This window comes from Dasypus novemcinctus, chromosome 14 (genome assembly GCF_030445035.2).
Source record: "Dasypus novemcinctus isolate mDasNov1 chromosome 14, mDasNov1.1.hap2, whole genome shotgun sequence".
NCBI classification, from domain to species: domain Eukaryota; kingdom Metazoa; phylum Chordata; class Mammalia; order Cingulata; family Dasypodidae; genus Dasypus; species Dasypus novemcinctus.
In genome coordinates, this window is record NC_080686.1 from 109,600,328 (window position 1) to 109,618,890 (window position 18,563).

At 48.2% G+C, this 18,563-nt stretch overlaps 2 protein-coding genes and 1 pseudogene across 8 annotated transcripts in view; 1 reads left to right on the top strand and 2 right to left on the bottom strand.

The window, feature by feature from the left end:
* The window catches only part of LOC139436178 (zinc finger protein 7-like), a 61,706-nt gene extending 59,908 nt beyond the window's left edge, over positions 1-1,798 (top strand). The window contains 3 exon segments of the mRNA XM_071207794.1: positions 270-673; positions 743-1,351; positions 1,427-1,798. Coding sequence (XP_071063895.1) covers positions 270-673; positions 743-1,351; positions 1,427-1,596 — 1,183 coding nt within the window. The 3' untranslated portion in view covers positions 1,597-1,798.
* A 742-nt stretch (positions 1,799-2,540) lies between these two features.
* COMMD5 (COMM domain containing 5) lies at positions 2,541-15,822 on the bottom strand. 7 transcript variants are annotated; one of them, XR_009180554.2, is made up of 3 exons: positions 14,806-14,896; positions 11,625-12,842; positions 2,541-2,805 (listed from the first exon to the last, which is right to left on the bottom strand). XR_009180554.2 is itself a non-coding variant. In XM_023587701.3 (2 exons), exon 2 carries the CDS (start codon positions 12,783-12,785, stop codon positions 12,111-12,113), a length of 675 nt encoding a protein of 224 aa, XP_023443469.2. In that variant the 5' UTR covers positions 12,786-12,842; positions 15,641-15,822; the 3' UTR covers positions 11,974-12,110. The 7 variants fall into 7 exon arrangements, 5 of the variants coding, with proteins under 5 accessions (XP_023443469.2, XP_071064209.1, XP_023443464.2 ...); XR_188044.5 differs by lacking the exon at positions 14,806-14,896 and adding an exon at positions 14,286-14,510; XM_023587701.3 differs by lacking the exons at positions 2,541-2,805; positions 14,806-14,896 and adding an exon at positions 15,641-15,822 and having other exon boundaries at positions 11,974-12,842.
* LOC101413731 (pre-mRNA-splicing factor RBM22-like) lies at positions 2,812-4,594 on the bottom strand (annotated as a pseudogene).
* Positions 15,823-18,563: the final 2,741 nt, after the last annotated feature.

Sequence of the window (18,563 nt, forward strand, 5' to 3'; positions counted from 1 at the left end):
ACTCACAGGAAGAACTTTATCAAGGAGAACTCCCAGAAAAGTAATGAATTGGGGACTAATGGCAACCTGGATTGTAAATTTAGTAAAAATCAGAGCGATACTACAGAAGAAACATCCCCAAATTGTGATATGTGTGGCAGAAATTTCAGATCCACTTTAGACATTGCTCTGCGTTGGGAAATTAATACACAAAAGAAATCTAACCAATGTCAGGACTGCCAAAAGAAACTGTCTCATTGCTTACAGGGGAAACTTCAAACTAATTGCCATGGAGATAAGCCTTATGAGTGTGAGGAATGTGGGAAAGTCTTCAGGTTGTGCTCACAGCTTAGTCAGCATCGAAGAATCCACACTGGAGAGAAACCATTTAAATGCATTGAGTGTGGCAAAGCTTTCCGCCTGAGCTCAAAACTTATTCAACATCAAAGAATTCATACTGGAGAGAAACCCTACAGGTGTGAGGAATGTGGAAAAGCCTTTGGTCAGAGCTCAAGCCTCATCCATCATCAGAGAATCCATACAGGAGAGAGGCCCTATGGTTGTCATGAATGTGGGAAAGCCTTCAGTCAGCAGTCACAGCTGATCAGACACCAGCGAACTCATACTGGAGAGAGGCCCTACACATGTAAGGAATGTGGGAAGACTTTCAGTCAAAGCTCAACTCTAGCACAACATCAGAGAATGCACACTGGGGAGAAATCTCAAATCCCAAGAAATTCAGATAGTCCAAACCTTGTTACACATCAAAGAATCCATGCTATAGAGAAACCATTTAAATGTGACGAATGTGGAAAAGCTTTTAGATGGAGCTCTCGCCTTAGTCAACATCAGTTAATTCACACTGGAGAGAAACCTTATAAATGTAACAAATGTACAAAAGCCTTTGGTTGTAGCTCACGGCTTATTCGCCATCAAAGAACTCACACTGGAGAAAAACCATTTAAATGTGATGAGTGTGGGAAAGGCTTTGTTCAGGGCTCACACCTTATTCAGCATCAGAGAATTCACACTGGAGAGAAACCTTATTCATGTAATGACTGTGGAAAAGCCTTTAGCCAGAGCTCCAGCCTCATTTACCATCAGAGAATCCATAAGGGAGAGAAACCCTATGAGTGCCTCGAATGTGGGAAAGCCTTCAGTATGAGTACACAGCTTACAATCCATCAAAGGATTCACACTGGAGAGAGACCCTACAAATGTAATGAATGTGGGAAAGCCTTCAGTCAGAATTCAACCCTTTTTCAACACCAGATCATTCATGCTGGAGTGAAACCCTATGAATGTAATGATTGTGGGAAAGCATTTAGTCGGAGTTCATATCTTATTGAACACCAGAGAATTCACACAAGAGCTCAATGGTATTATGAATATGGGAATACCCTGGAAGGTTCGACCTTTGTGAGTCGTAAAAAGGTTAATACTGTAAAGAAACTGCATAAATGTAATGAATGTGAGAAAATATTCAGGTGGCGCTCACACCTAATTATACATCAGAGAATTCACACTGGAGAGAAACCTTATAAATGTAATGAATGTGGGAAAGCTTTTAATCGAAGTTCAAGGCTTACTCAACATCTGAAAATTCACATGGGCTAGCTCATTTACATCTATAAATGTGAATAAACCTACAGCCTTAACTCAATTACTTTATATGGGATCATTTATACTGATAAGAATTTAGAATGTTGGGAAAGATTCAGTACTGCTCTCTAAAGAAAGAGAATATCCAGATTCATAAAAATTGTTTATATGCCAGTGTGCTTGACCTTATTACACTCAATAAAGCCTTTGTCCATTACTTCAGGATGCTATCTGTAAAGTTTTGAGATCCCAGAGAAAATTCCTGGTCCCTGTGTATGAGAAAGGGGTGTGACAAATAACCATTGGAGTTCTGCCAGACTGAGTAGGTTAAAAGAAGTTACCCAAAATGTTTTCTCTTGTGATCACTCAAACTGGTTTAAACAAGGCAATTTATTAGTTCTTATAAAAGGTAGTCCAGAAAAGAACTGCCTAGAATTCCCTTCTCGTATCTTCACTTTTTTTCTTTTTCTTTTTTCCTTTACCATCTATAATTCAGTTATATACAAACATTCTAAGACCAACAGATAACACCCTGCCTGTGAGCAAGGAATTTAAATGAGATGCTGAAGACACAGGAAGGTAAATGCTGGTGATCAAAGTTCTGGCTGTAAGTTACAAGTGTTCCATTCAGACACTCTCCAGTGCTTTTTGTTTCAGTTCATTAAGGTTCTACAGGAAGTTCTTTAAAATAATTTCATGCCAGACACCAGGCTTCTTTGATGATATATATAGGCCCATGAAATTTGTGTTTTCTTTTGACTGATAGGACTAAAGAGTAATTTTTGTCTTTTTGTTACCATAGAGAAGTAAAACTAAAAGATCTGGGCTGTGGTGGGTGCTGGCTTCTATTTGTCTTTCCAAGGGTGTGGGTTCAAAAGAGTTCAGTCACACTTATGCCACTATAATAATCAGAATTAGTAATTTTTTTTTTAGATGATAAAAAGGAAAATATCCAAATGGACATAAAAATAGATATTTATTTCCAAAATAAAAGATACAAAATGAACATATAATTGGGATGGTAACTCTGTTGAACATTCCAACTCAGTCACTTGTCCCCCAACAGGAAAAGGGAGCAGACATTAGATTTTATTGGTAATTTTATAGTAGTAACGAGATGTGTAAATGGCAGCTTATTTGAGGCCCATCAGTCCTTTGAATACATGTAGGAAAGCATGGCAGTAGTTCTCTGCCCACATCAGAGCACATTCAGCTACATGGAACCTAAAAAAGAAGAAAAAATATTTATCCAAAGATTCATTTGTTGGAAATATTAAGTGCTTTTTCTTCTGTAGAGCCCAAGCATGGTGCTAATGTGGTTGGGGACTGCTGTTTCCCAGCATGAGCTTCCATCCTGTGAGGGTCCTGAGAATGATAGTAGGTTGGTCCTGGACCCTCATGCAATGTTCCTCATGGCTGGAGGACCACTTGGGGGTAGGGTCAAGTAGTTGGCTGAGGCTTCTGCTGCAGCAGCAGGAGGGAGAACGCCTGGCAGTCCTGGAAGAGGCTCTAGCTTGATTTCCAGAGTCTGGTTCCATTCTCTTTTTACTTCTCTGGCTGCATGGGATCTTCCCCATTTTACGTTGAGTCTGCAGCCATTGACAACTTATTAAAGGATTTTTCAGCAGCCTGTTCTACAGCTTGTCTTGTGGCAAACTGGATGAAAGCACACTGTTGTCTCTGTATAACGGGTATTGTTTAAATCTCTCCAAACTGGCAGAAATGATTTCTTAGATTGGTCTCAGTGCTGGCATCTCCCAGACCACTGACATACAGTATGGTGATAGTCTTGTTCTCTGGTGGGTCCAGGCGAGGCACTGTTGAAGCCCACTTTAGAAGCTTATCTGCCACAGGGTCATTGATTCCATAATATTGCTCTTTGATATTCTGATCAGCAAGGGGTCATCTGGATCAGTAGGCTTCTTATGTCCGTAGGGATCCTCCTTTCTTACACTCTTCTTTCAGCAGAAGGAGCAAAAGTGGGGCCAATTCCGTTTCCATTTATAGTAGGGTGTGGTCCAGGCTAGTTTGAGCAGCATGTCCGTGGTGGATGTGGTTTTCCCCAGCATGCCAACTGGCCATGTTCCATCAGAGTTAGAAATCTATCCAAATTCTGTGTGTAGTACTCTTTGTTGACATGACTTTGGCATGTCACCCTTAAAAGACAATCCTGCATCACAAACCTGGATGGGCAGGCCATATTCTAGGTCAAAGAAGCAGGTCTGACAGACATTCCTCAATTTGCTGAAAGTTAGGCATACTTGAGTCTTTCTGAAATGCAGGTGAACCCTGGAACACCAGCAAAAAATAAATGGCCTGGCACAGATTTTGCCTTTCTTCCCATACTTTTGTCATTTGGATATATGGATTTTCTCCAAGACTTGTCTGGCAAAGGATGGGGAAGTTCGTATCCTCCAAGTTCAGCCTGTTACAGATGGTAGAACCAGACAGGTTGCCATCTTGAGAGCATCTGGAGGCAGCAGTGGCTTCTGAGTTAGGAGACAGGACTGCCACAATCCCATCAGGCCCCCTCCTTTAAAATACACGCCACTTTGGAGCAACCCAGAGGTAGAGACACCTAGGGTCCAAAGGGCCTTAGTCCTTTCCTCTTTCTTCTGTCTCCGCTTGTATTCTCATTAGGAACCCATCATGGGACCCTCTAGAGTGGGAGAGTGTTGGAGATTTGGACCCGAAGGGTATCAAGAATGAAAGCAAGAGAAAAAGGAGAGTGAAAGAGAAAGAAAAAGAACGAGAGAGAGCTGGGATCTGGGTCTGTGAGTAATGACTCCTCAGGCAACTTTATTTTCTGTAAGGGGCTCTCTATAATACCCCAGTCTACCTGACAACAAGCAGCAACAAGCAGTTAACTATTAGCATTACTAAGGAACTCAAAAAATCTTATCTCAAGGTATAAAGTCTAAGTGTTCTATTTACTACAAAAGGTATGTGCTCATCTTTTCTTTCAGCCTTTAACAGCTTAATCCTATTTGCCCAGAACTCTTAAATACCGCATTCCTTAGGGTGCAAGCATAGCCATGGAAACAGCACGTCTCTCCTTGTGAGACCACTGTGCCTCAGTTTCCAACAAGAGAGAGGCGATTACTCTTTTGCACCACCTCACCTCCCTGTTCTCTGTGTCTTTTCATTTTCTCTCCTGTGTCTCTTGTGTCATCTTGCTGCACCAGCTCTCCGCATTGGCCTGCACTCCTGCGCAGGGCAGCATTCCCTTGTGAGCTAGCTCGCCATATGGGCCAGCTTGCCCTCACCAGGAGGCCCTGGGCATCGAACCCTGGAACTACTATATGGTAGATAGGAGCCCAACTGCTTGAGCCACATCCGTTTCCCTAAGAGTTTTTAGATAGTGCACAAAAACACCTCTTACTGTGTGCCTGGCAAAGAAAAAACACTGGAAAGACTATGTGCAGTCCATTGCATCAGAGTCCCTTTTCCCTCCCACTCCCACACCAAAAGCCTGATGCCAAGACCTGTTTTAGTTTCCTAGCCTGCAGTAAATAAATTTATTCAAGTAAATACTGTGAAATGGTTTGAGTTAAAAAATGGCAATTTATTCACTCATGGTTTGAGGCTGGGGAAAAGTCTGAATCAAGGTGTTATAAAGGCAATGCTTTCTTCCTCAAGACTGGCATTCTGGGACTGGCTGGCAGTGAATCTTGGTCCTTAGTTTGGCACATGGTGGCATCTCCTGGTCTCTTCTTTTTCTTCCAGACTTCATTGATGTTCAGCTTGCTTCCTGTGGCTTTTTCTCTCTGAATTTCATTCCACATATAAAGTACCCCAATATCATCAAAAGTCCTATTTACAATGGGTTCACATCCATAGGGATGGATGAGATATAAAAACATGTTTTTCTGGGGTACATACGGCTTCAAACCACCACATTCCAAACCAGCATTTCCAGCCATACCCTGATTTGCAAACTTTCAGACCTCTGATCCATATGACCCATCAGTTTATTTCCCCACTTTTAGAGAAGATGCCATTAAGAGAGGTTATAGGACATGTAACCCCCCTGCCCCCCCCTCCCCGCAAAACAAATTACCTCAAAACTCAACTGAAGTGAAGTGTCTAGAGACTCGGCCCTGTTTACAAACCTAGTGAGATAGGCTGTTGCTGTTTCCTGGGTACTGACTGAAGATATGTAAGGCAGATTGCCCCAGCAGCTGCAGTAGTCAGGGTGTTAGCACGGTCACACTGATTCCGTTCACATCCTACTATGCACGTGGTGGGTTTGGGTCACAACCAGTGAGCACTGAGCTTCGAGAATTCACTGATTTTATATTGAGCAGTGAGCAAGCCTGCTCTTTGCTCAGGAGGTGGGGGATGGTACTTTATCCCTCTAGGTTGCTTGCTGCCAACACAACCTTAAGAAACGGTCCAGCTAAGGAAGGGCTGGAGCCTTGCATTGGTACACACAGCAATAATATGCAGGGAAGCTTGTGTCCATGGTAGGTCACCTCTTCCAAAAACTTAGCAGTTGGCCTAATGCCTGTCTTAAACTTTCACGTGGGTCTGCCACTCTCCAGTCACTGGTTAATCTGACTGAAGCTGTGACCAAATCCACGCAATTTGCTTCATGGAACATTTCATTAAGGCTGCTGTCCACAGGCCAGCCTGCGGTACTGCCTGCAGCCCTGCCCCCAGGGCCCAGACACATCCGGCTTCAGATAGCCAGGACTGTTCCAAGGCAGTCTGTTATCCATAACAACACACAACACTTGCTGCTCTTTGGTATTATTGTCAATAATTATAGGGGCCATATTGGGGCCAAAAAGCACTACCATCCCCACTGGAAAGACACTTTGTAGCCCATTTCCTCTACACATAAATGTAATCCTGAGGGCAGAGGTTGCTCCAGTTGCCATCATGGTTTGGTTAAGCCCCATGTGCAGACTCACAGTAGTTGTTGCCTCAATTGCCCCATGTGGCAAAACTCAAGGCTCCTCAGGTGTCAGGAGCTTATGAATTTGACAAGGCTTTGTTCTTGCATGCATTTGCATGTGCCGTAGGGGAGTTAGGGAGCTATTATTGATGGCAGAGCAGTACAGTTCAGGACCTGACATGTCCAAATTAGATTTTGTCTTTATGGTGTGTGGATGGACTGCTAAACCCAACGGCAGGTCAGATTCATTGCCAGCTGCTGCCCCTTAACTCAAGGGGACAACAGGCAAGGTGCTTGGACAGTCCACACTCCCTATCATCTGCAGGCATCTGTTTCTGTCAAGCATTGAAAGAGCTACTTCAAAAATCAGCTTACATGAAGAGATGAGATGTGGGGGCGTTTTGGGGACTTGGAGTTGTCCTGGGTGGTGCTGCAGGGATAGTTACCAGACATTGTATGTCCTCCCATGGCCCACTGGGTGGACTGTGGGAGAGTGTGGGCTGTGGTGTGGACCATTGACCATGAGGTGCAGCGGTGCCCAGAGATGTATTCACCAAATGCAATGAATGTGTCATGATGATGGAGGAGGTGGTTGTTATGGGGGGAGGAGTGGGTTGAGGGGGTGGGGGGTATATGGGGACCTCATATTTTTTTAATGTAACATTAAAAAAATAAAGACAAAAAAAAAAAATCAGCTTACAAAGATTTTTGGCTCCCACCCTAACCTCTTCCTGGTCCATGTCTAATCAATGGCTTTTAGTATAACCACAATGTGCATTCATCACCACAAAAAATTTTTAGAATCATTTCATTACTTCAAAAAGAAATCTTAGTGAGGCAGTTTGTTCACTGAATGCAGCTGTCCCCCAAAAGGGATCATCTCTCAGCCACTTATTGGATAATAATCAGGACAAAAAGGGCAGCTTAGGGAAACGGACTTTGGCCCAGTGGTTAGGGCGTCCGTCTACCATATGGGAGGTCCGTGGTTCAAACCCCGGGCCTCCTTGACCCGTGTGGAGCTGGCCATGCGCAGCACTGATGCGCGCAAGGAGTGCCGTGCCACGCAAGGGTGTCCCCCGCGTGGGGGAGCCCCACGCGCAAGGAGTGCGCCCGTGAGGAAAGCCGCCCAGTGTGAAAAGAAAGAGCAGCCTGCCCAGGAATGGCGCCGCCCACACTTCCCGTGCCGCTGATGACAACAGAAGCGGACAAAGAAACAAGACGCAGCAAACAGACACCAAGAACAGACAACCAGGGGAGGGGGGGGAATTAAAATAAATAAATAAAATCTTCAAAAAAAAAAAAAAAAAAAAGGGCAGCTTATAGAGCCTATTTTGAAAATTCTGCATTCTGCCCTGGGTATGACATATCTCTCCTCTAACAGCAACAGCAGGCCGGCCAAAGTGGGGTCTACAGGATTCCAAGCTAATTCTGACTCAGCACCTGGATTCTCTTGCTGGATTGACAAGGCCTTAGGTAAGGGGTTCTACAGCCTGTGGGCTAAATTCAGTCACCTGCTTTTATACAGCCTAAGAAGTAAGAGTGGCTTTTACATTTATATTACATAGTTGGGGAAAAAACAAAAGTATTCTGTGGCATTTGAAAAATATAAGAAATTCAAATTTCAGTGTGCAAAAATAAAAGTTTTATTAGGATACAGCCATACCTATTTGCTTGTGTACTGCCTCTAGCTGCTTTTGTGTTACATTTTTCACCATGCTAGCCTGTCCAACCTCATTAATTTTTCTTAGAACCTTGTTTACATAAATGTCCCAATACAACTGAGAATAAGGTGGTCAATTCAAGAGACAAGAATTTAAAATCCTATATTCTGGTCTAATGGACATGAGCTGGAGAAGGCGAGGATGATGGATCCTCTCTTACCTGCTGTCCATGTGAAAATGACGTGATTTTATGGGCCAGCTTGGTGTAAGTGAAGGGTGTGAGCTCTAGGCAGGATAGGGCTGTTCCATCAGGCTTCTGGTGATGAGGTGGTGGTGTCACCTTCTAGGATGTGTCCTTGGAAAGTTTCTCTCTGAGCTTATTTTCTCACCCATAAACTATACCCACAAGTAAGCATTTTAAATTTGAACTACTGCAGAGGTTTGTGTTACGATCTCAGTAGCACCTGAAATGTATCCACACAGCCCCTGGGACAAGTGCTGTCTTTTTGTGAAGGGGGAGAGGAAAGGGCCTGAGGCTCTTTGAGGGCTGCCCACTGGAAATGCAAACTCTTTTAAGAGGTTGTTCTGCCTTTACACTACATATCTCAATGTCGGAGGAAACTCATCCTGCTCTATTTACTGAACCCTGTTTCAGAGATTTTAAAGCATTTTGGAAACGAATAAATAAACTCATAATTTGGACCAGAAGTGTTTCTTTGTCAATTATTAGATTACTCTTTCATTTATGACACTGAGTTTGAATTAATTTTCAGCTTCCTAAAAGCTTCACAGTAAAACCCAGTGGCACAGTGTGAGGGCATCCCCACATTCTGTGCGTGTGGGTCTCAGTCAGAACCCTGGAAATGTTTGCTGAGGGAATCGGACAGGCATTTGGGCAGTGTCCATGCTGGGCTGGAATGTTAGAGACCCACGGAAGAGAGGAAATCCCCTGGCACGAAGGGTTTCTGCAGGAAATTAATACTAAATAGGGCCAGTAAATCTGAAAGGGTGATATTCCAGATGCAAATGCCTGTCCCTTGCAAAGGCCTTGTGGGGCGCAAGGCCAGCCCCTGCTCCCGAGGAGTCCTGGGCTGGTAGCACAGAGGACAGGCAGTCACACGGCACCTCGAGGGAGTCTGTGGGCCACAGGGGAGACTCCCACCTCAACCTGGCAAGAGTGGGCAGAGAGAGGGGTCGCAGTTAGAGGGACTGACACCCTTGGCCCAGGCCATATCCTGCCCACCACCTGGTTTCATATGGCCCTGGAGCTAAGAATGGCTTTTAAATGGTTGAAGAAAAATAAAAAGAATTAATTCAAATTCACCACTCAAAGTTATTTTGGAACACAGCCACACACATTCGTTTACATATTGTCTGTGGCTGCTTTTGAGCTACAATGGCAGTCAGGTAGTTGCAACAGAGACCATATGATCCACAAAGCCTAAAAAGTATTTAATATTTGAGGAAGGAGGTGAGATGGGTTACCCTGATGGCCTTCAAGTCTGCCTCTGAGCAGGGGAGGTCTTCTCAAATCTGATCATGCGCCCTGATGAAAATCCCACTGTAGCTCCCCTTTGCCCTCAAGACCCAAATCCTGTGACCCCGAGGCCTGGCTGTGGCCCTGGTGGGCTCCCCCTATGACCCACTCCCTTGTGCTCACTGCCCAGCCCCAAGGGGCCCAAAAGTACTTGGAAAGCCCCCTCCTCTCAGTCCTGCGTGTCTTATGCCAACAACTTAGCTCTGTGACTTTTCATGTCTTCTGTCGCTATTTGACTGTGTGTCTCCCCTTTGAGACAGAAGCACCCTGAAGGCTGTTGGGGATTGAATCATTGTGGGTGTTCAAAAAACCTCTACCCATGGATGAGAGTGCCACCCTTCTGGGGTCACAATGGGGCGACAGGAGCAAAGGCTTTAAAACACTTACACTCCAGTTTACAAGCTCAGTTCTGAACAGTTTTGACTATGCAAAATGCTGTACATGCTGCCATCACCGTGTGATCTTTTTATAGCCCAAAACAAAATGAAAACCCCCTTGGAAGGCTGTTAATAAGGGAAATACTAAGTGTGGTATACCCTCCTGACGGCCTACTCTACAGCCGTTAAACACTAACTGTTATACCCAGAAAAACAAGCCAGACAGCGACAGGTTAATGCATAGACACAGAGACAAACATGTCGATGCAGACACACAGAACATTCAGAGAGGCAAGTCACGTCTGCCATGACTATTTGTGGGCTGTAGCACTTTAAAGTTTACATCTCTGGGTGTGTTTTGACTTTTTTCCTTTGTCTAAATGTATCATGACAACAGCAAATTCCATCAACATGTTTGATGGTGAAGAATAGCACTACATGGGGAGGCTCCACTGTGGGTCAGTGTAGACTGGCATTCGGGGAGCAGTGACGGTCACAGGGGTGCATCCTTTCTGGAGACGCTGGGTCAGCTCATCTCCTCCAGGGCAGCTGCTGGGGCAGTGCAGGCCTTCTGCCCCCAGACCCCTGCAGTCCACAACAGCCTCCCTGGGCAGCCTCCCCACTCACCCCAGCCCACACAGATCCCCTTCCCTGCCTTGGCCATACCTATCTTGCCTCTGGCCCCCACTCCGAGGCTGGGTGCCAAGCACGCCTTTTCTGGCACTGCGTGATGCAAACATGGCTGCTGCTGGCTCAGCCTCACACAGGGCCTAGCAGGACACGCACATCTGAATGAGGCTGTGACCCAGCCTCCGCCTCAGGGCAGGCCAGGTTCTCAAGTGGAGGAGGGAAAGAAGAACACAAGAGGCAGCCCGTGAGGAACGGGGGAGCTGGCCAGGTGCCGAGCCCGCCCAACCACGCGCAGTGTCCCCGAAGAGAGCAAACAGGAGTGGGTGAGAAGGTGGTAGAGGCACAGAGGAAACAGCCTCACAGCATCAGGACCAAGCTCTGCACAGGACAGAGCAGACCCAGGCTCCTACTAGGAGCAGTGTTGTGCAGGACGCTGCAGAGCTGGCCGTGGCCTCTGTGTACCTATCCTAGGGGTACCCAGGGGAGCACGCCTCTCCCCTGCTACCAACACCTCACCCAGGCAAAAGCCTCTTAACTGTCCTTCCAGCCTCCAGTCTTCTGCCCTCACAACCTGCTCTCATTGCAGGTAGCACAATCATTTTAAAACAAGTGCTGAGTCAAAGCTCTCCTCTGCTTGAAACCTCCACAGAGCTCCCGGTTTTACTCAGAGCTGAGGTGAAGTCCTTACGATGGCCTTCACGGCCTGGCCTCTGTGTCCCCCGGTCCCCACTTACCTCCACTACCTTTTCCTTCCTTTGTCTGCAGCCAGACAACGTGCCGCCCCCCACCATGCCCCCTCAGAGTCAATCCCCTTGCCTCCTTGAGTCTCTGCTCACAGGTCTCACAGAAGCCCATCCAATAACCCAATTTAAACTGGAAGTTTTCTTCCCCCGGTAAGCCCCTCCCATTGTCCAGACCCTGCAAAGCTTTCCACTTACCATCCTCTTATGAGCTCTACTGTTGGCTTTTTTATTAAATTTTTTTTTGTCGTCTGCCCTCCCAGCTGCCCCAGCAGACTGTCAGCCCCACAAGGGCTGGGGTTTAAAACAGAAGAGTGAAAATGTCTGTGCCGAAATTCAGAATTAGCAAAAGTAAATGAGTGGAGAGACTTGGATGCCAAGTGAACCAGACTGAATGACTTCAGAGCCTCGCAGACAATGCCTGGAGCCGCGGGGTGCCAAACAGCTTGTGGGCCATGGCTGGGAGGGGTGTCCTCACCCCCACTCACCCCCTGAGGAGAACGGGTTAAAGATGCTTTACCTCCAAAGGAAAAAAGGCAGAGCTGTCTTTTTCAATTAAAAGAAAGATAATAATGACATCTGAACACTTGCACTGAAGGTCTGCAAAGCAGGCCGCACATTGGTGCCAACAGGACGTCTGTCCAAACGAGCCCACCCCAGCCAACCGGATGGACTGCCTACTGCTCAGTCCTGGAGTCTGCGGTCACACCTCTTCTCCAGATCCGTCATTTCCTTCAGGATCAGGGCCACGCTGTACCTCAGCTCCTGGAACTTGGCCACGGGGACTTCAAAGCGGTGTGCCGACCCGTCGGTAAGCTTCAGCTGCATCAGGACACTCGGCTGCAAGGCGCGGGTCAAGGCGCTGGTGGAAATCGCCACGTCCACTCGCCATCTGAAGTCGGTGACACGGGGCAGCCAGGCCCCCTGCTGCCTGGCCACGGAGTCAAGGCGGGGTCGCTGGCTCCCAAACACCACACTGCCTAAGTCCCCAGCCAGGTCCTGGGGGATGCAGAGCTCCTGCAGCTGGTCCCTGAAGGCGTCTGGCTTCAGGCTGGCCGGGGACAGCCGGAGGGCCTGCTGGAGCAGGGTGTGCAGGCCAGCCATCATGGTGCCCAGATGCTCTTCCGGCACATCCACGTGGGCCCCGAGGTGTTGCACGGCCTCCCGACAGTCCTCCCCCTGCAGGCTGCTGACCACCAGCTTCAGCAACTTTCTGAATGTGCCCCTGTCAAGCTCCCCCACGTGCCGGGCCAATGCTGCCACCTCTGGGGGGAGCTGGGCCCCCAGAAAACTCACCCGCCCACTGAGACCATTGCCAGGATGATGCAGGTATGGGGCTGCAGACCCCACAGCAGACATCACTGCTTCTTCCTCCTCTATCAGCCAGCCCTGAGGGGTGGTCCCAGATACAGCTGCCTGGAGGGAGAAGGGAGAGGTCCAGTGACTACATTGTCCTTTCAGGCCATCTTGTACCTCCCAGCTAATGATGATAGGTGTGTGGTCTCTGCCTTCAAGAAGCTGACAGAGTGAAGCACCAATGAAGGCTAAGTGTGATGGGCTGGGGAGGGAGGCCTGGGACCAGGTAGCAGAGGGTTCCACTGGAATCCCTGAAGAGGGAGGCCTCCCAGAGGAAGTAAGAGCTGAGACTTAAAGGGTGGGCAGGAGTTGGCAGGGGAGGTGGTTAAGGAAGAGAAGGGGACCAGGAAGCAAGAAAGCACACAGAAATTTCCAAATAAGATGAAAGAATGAATATGAAAGGTCCAGGGAACACGGGCACAGCTGCCATCACTGCTGCCTCTGGCCAAGCCAGGACCACTTAACTACTCAACTTCAATCCTCACAACAGCTCTGCAAGACCAGGTTATTATTCTTACTCTCCAAATTAAGAAACTGAGGCACAAAACACAACATGCCCAAGTCAAGGACTGGGACCTGGAACCGATCTACCTGGAGGTCCACTGTCTTTCCTTTACAGCACAGTGAGAATAAGAATAATTCACAGCCACATCAGGGCAGGAGGACCGGAGAATATATAAACTCTAACGCTGAGGGAAATAGATGTGGCTCAACTGAGAGAGTGTTCGCCTACCATATGGAACGGCCAGAGTTCAAACCCAGTGCCTCCTGGTCTGTGGGATGAGCTGACCCAGGCGCAGTGCTGCCATGTGCAAGGAGCCGCCCGGCGCAAAAAAAGCGCAGCCCGCCCAGGAGTGGTGCTACACACTTGGAGAGCTGATGTAGCAAGATGATGCAACAAAGGGAGGAATACAGATTCCCAGTGCCGCAGTGACAAGAACGTAAGTGGACAGAGAAGCACACACACTGAATGGACAGAGAGCAGACAATTGGGGAGAGCGAGGGATAAATCATGACCAGCACCTCACAGGTGACATGACACCAAACACCTGCTCCTAAGGAGGAGGGTGCTCCCATCCCTTTCTACCACTCCTGGTGCTGGAGCAGAGATTAGCAAAGCACAGCTCCTGCCCCCTAATGAGCAGCTCATCAGGATCAAAACCCCTCAGAGCAGGGGTTCTTAACCAGGGGTCAAAGATTTCAGGGGGTCTGTGAGCTTGAATTGAGAAAAAAAAATCGTTATCTTTATTTTCTGACTTCTAACTGAAATCTAGCATTCCCTTCACTTATCAATGCACGCAGTAACTACAGCAGTGCTCATTTCACCTGAGTGGCAAAGGGATCTGTGTAACAAAAAAGGTTAAGAACCCCTGCCTTAGAGCAGGCAGGCCTGGGGCACAGAGAAGCGCCACGGCAGCCCAGGAAGGCCAGGGAGCGCTCCACCGACTTCTTCCCAGTCCATACTCGGGAAGGCGGGGTCCCCTCGCCCTGGCCATCTCTCACCATCCTCTGCCAAACTTTTGGGGATTTCCTTGACTTCGTGAACGCAATCAGAGGCGCCTTTTCTTCGCCCTTGAGCTCCAGGCTCCCAAGAAAAGACTCGACGCGCCGGCGGCCTCCCGGCTCCCCGCCTAACGGTCCGGCGGTCTGAGAGGAACCAAGGCCTTAGAGGCCGCCGGGGCGCGAACCTGGCTCGGGTGATTTGCGCGGCGGCCCCGGCCTCCCTACAGCGTCCGAGCTACCTCGTCTCAGGCCGGACGACGCGGCCAACCCCTGGACGCGGGGAGCTTCCGCGCACTTCCGGCGCGGGGTGCGCGCTGGGCGGCTGTGCCCTCACACCCCGTCCGCTCGCCCACGGCGTCCCGACCCTCCCAGTCCGCGCGCTGCCTCGGGCGGTAAAGTCTCCAGAGGTCCCAGAGCGCCCGGAAGTATCAGAGAAGGGGGCCACTTCCGGCTCACAGCCCCGGCCCGGATCCTCGCAGCGCGCGCGTACCCCGAAACGCAGGGCACCGGGAGACCCCACCTCACTCCGCGGCCTCCCGCACCTGGCGCGAGCGGTCGAGCCCCAGAGCAGCCGGCGGTGGCGAGGCGGCGGCCGGAAGCTGGAGCCGGGCACAGGAAGCGCCCCCACAGGCGCTTCCGGGTCGCTCTAGGAAGCTAAGGACCCGCCCCTCGGTGGTCCGCGGGCCCGCGCAGCCCTGGACGCTGCGGCCGTGCGCTTGGGGCTGCGGTTCCCCGGGAAGGACGGGCGTGCTGAGGGCCCCGTGTGGGCCCCGGCGCCGGACACGCCCGCAGCCCCGACCCCGACCCCGACGTCCTAATTCTGGGGAGAGGGATTAGAGGGCAGAGTTTTATTTACGGTTTCAAGGGGGAAAGCGAGCCGACGCCCTCGTGGTGCCGCAGCCCCCGGCCCGCCCTCCGCTGGTTTCCAGGCCGGTCGGTGGGCCTCGTCTCCGGACTCGGATCCGACTCTCAGGGGCAGCAGGACAAACTGGGAGAACCGGACAGATGGCAGGACTGGACTCGGAGGTGGGCGGGGAGCGGGGCCGGGGGCGGCGCGAGGCGAGCCTGGTCAGAAGCGGGACCAGGGCGCCCGGAGCGCGCGGCGGTCCCGGACGAGCCCGGGGCGCGGGGCCGCGCCGCACTTGCAGTGCTTGTTCCTCCGGGGGCCCGTCAAAGGCCATTCGTAAGCCAGACGGCCCTTGGTCTCCGCCGGTCACAGCACGGAATGCTCCCGGGCCGGGAAAGCCGGGGTGGCCCCTGGGAGGACGGAGCCAGGAGGAGAGAAGAGGGGGGTGAGCGGCCGCGCCCCTACCCCGGCCGGCCCCGAGCGCGCACGCACTTCCTGGAGAGCCTACCTCTGCGGCAGCCTGCGGGAAGGTGGGGCCATATTTTTCCTTTTCCGCGAGAAAAGGAGTTGCTGAGAGCAGGAACAGAACCACTATCGCAGCGTTAGGGGAACTGGTGGTGGCGCTCCATCGCTGTCTGCCGAAACCCGCAGGTGTGCAGGCAGCCGAGCAGAAGCGACGGGAGCTCCTGGCAGATCCGGCTATTTGAGATAGACCCAGGAAAGTGTGCCCGTGTAGATGGCGGCAAGGGCAAGTTGCGGCCACCCAGTCAGCAGCCGGGGTGTAGGGACAGAGCTGTATGAGGAGGCGCCACAACTCCAAAAGAAACCCTATTCATTTTTTTTTGCGGGAATCTGAAATGGTGCTGCTACTTTGGAGACATGTTTGGCAATATATATATATATTTTTTAAATTTAAACACACAGATGCCTAGTAACCAGCAATTCCAATCCTAGATACCTTTTCAAGAGAAATGAAAACAAATGTCCATAAAAAGATTTAGAAGGATGCTCAGAGCAGCCATATTTACAACAGTAAAAATGTGGTACAACCCAAATGTCCATCAACAGAAGAACGGATCAACAAATTTTGACATAGGCATACCAGGGAATGAAACAAACTACTGGTATACTCAATGATATGGGTGCATCTCTAAAATATAATGTTTAACAGATGAAGCCAGACACAAAGGTGAATCAAATTTGATGATGTACAAGAACAATCTACACTAGTTTAATATATGGTGATAAAGTCAGAAAGTGGCTGCTTTTGGCAAAGAGTTGACTGAAAAGGTTGATAATCTTTTTTGGAGGTAGTGGTTACATGGATGTATTAAATTTTCAAAACTCATTGACCTGAATGCTTAATATTATTGCATTTTATTATTTGTGAATAATACCGTAAAAAAGATTAAAGTGGACAGGAGCCATCACTTTCACTTTCACAGAATCTGGAGCCCTATGGATTCATTTCAAAGCTTCTGTTTGTAGAGTAGATAAAGGTGGAGGTCTCAAGTTACCTTGGGAGTAGAAGGGTCTTTGGTTTTGGTGTAAGTCCTGGAATGGGCCATCAGGTAAGGTAATATAAGTTGTGAACTCGGCAATTAAGAGCTAAAACTGTAAACTAATGTAAAATGGAGAGAAACAATTGTATGAAAAGATTACTTTGACAACAAAGTTTTTTTTTATCTTTAAAATCAGTTTTACTGATACATATTTAAAAAGCATACAGCCCATCCACTGTGTACAATCAATGACACCAAAGGGGTTTTGGTTTCCTCTGATAGAGGAGATGGAAGAATGGGCCTGAACAGCCTGATGCGAGGCCCCCAGGTCTGAAGGGGCAGAGGGTCAGAGAGCGGCTGGCCCTGGACTTTGGGAACAGCAATGGCCTATGTCCTGTTCTGAATAACAGTCTCCTCCAAAATGTGCCCGTCCCCAGTGTCATGATCATGGTCCTAAGTCAGAACCTCCTAGAGTCGCTATGCAAATCCTGACTTGCAGTGCCCATGTTTAGGGCAGTGAGAAGAGACAGTGACAAGCTACCCAGAGGGACAAGGGTCAGAGAGGAAAAGAAGCTCTCAAGCCAGGATACATACCTCGGGAATATGCAGAACAGTCCAGAGAGGATTTCATGCAGGTCTTTGGAGGGGAGACTCCAGATGCCCACACTTTTTTCTTTTTTCTGTATTTTTAAAAAATGTTACATTAAAAAAATATGAGGTCCCCAAAAACCCCCCACTTCCCCACTCCTCCCACATCAACAACCTCTTTCATCATCATGGGACATTCATTGCATTTGGTGAATACATTTTGGAGCACTGCTGTACCACGTAGATAATGGTTTACACTGTAGTTTACACTCTCCCCCAGTCCACCCCGTGGGCCATGGCAGGACATACAATGTCCAGCATCTTTCCCTGCAGTACCACCCAGGACAACTCCAAGTCCTGAAAATGCCCCCACATCATATCATTTCTTCCCTCTCCCTACCCTCAGCAGCTACCATGGCCGCTTTCTCCACATCAATGCTGCAATTTCTTCCATTACTAATCACAATAGTTCCATAGTAGAATATCAGTAAATCCACTCTAATCCATACTCTAGCGCTCCCTTTTTAAAAATATTTCTTTTAATTTTTAATTATAGAATATACCTAACATGAAAATCATTTTAACCAGTTTAGGTGGACATTTTTTTTACATTAAGTGCTTTGACAATATTGTGTAACTTTTCACCACAATCTATTTCCAGACTATTTTCATCAAACCAAAATTCATACTCATTTAGCAATAACTCCCCATTCTCGCCTACTCCCACCCCTTGTAACCACTATTCTGCTTTCTGTCTTTATGAATTTTCTAATTCTAAGTATTTCATATAAGAGAAATTATACAATATTTGTCCTTTTGCATCTGGCTTATTTCACTCAACGTGATATCTTCAGGATTCATCCACGTTGCATATACCAGCACTTCACTTATTTTTACACCTGAATAATAGTCCATGGTATGGACAGACCACATTTATTTAGCTGTTCATCTGTTAATGTTCGCTTGGATTGCTTCCATTTTTTTGGCTATTGTGAATAATACTGCAATGAATATTGGTGTACAAATATATGTCCAAGCCTCTGCTTTCAATTCTTTTGGATATATATGTAGGAGTGGAATTACTGTTTAACTTTCTGAGGAAACTCCAAACTGTTTTCCATAGCAGCTGCACCAGAACTAGGAACAGTGCCTAGGACATGAAATGAAGACAGTGGGAAAGGAGCTTGGGGAGTCTGAAGAAAATGGATATTTATATGGTAATGACTTAAAGAGGTACAAGAGTTGCTGGTGGTAGAATAAAATGGGTACAATTACTGAAGGAGTGGAGCAATTTGGCAATCTCTACTAAGGTTCGAGAGGTGTATGCGACAACCTAGTTAC

Bases quoted from the DNA above. Each gene is read 5' to 3' on its own strand.
- COMMD5 (XM_023587701.3), bottom strand. From the start codon at position 12,785: ATGTCTGCTGTGGGGTCTGCAGCCCCATACCTGCATCATCCTGGCAAT.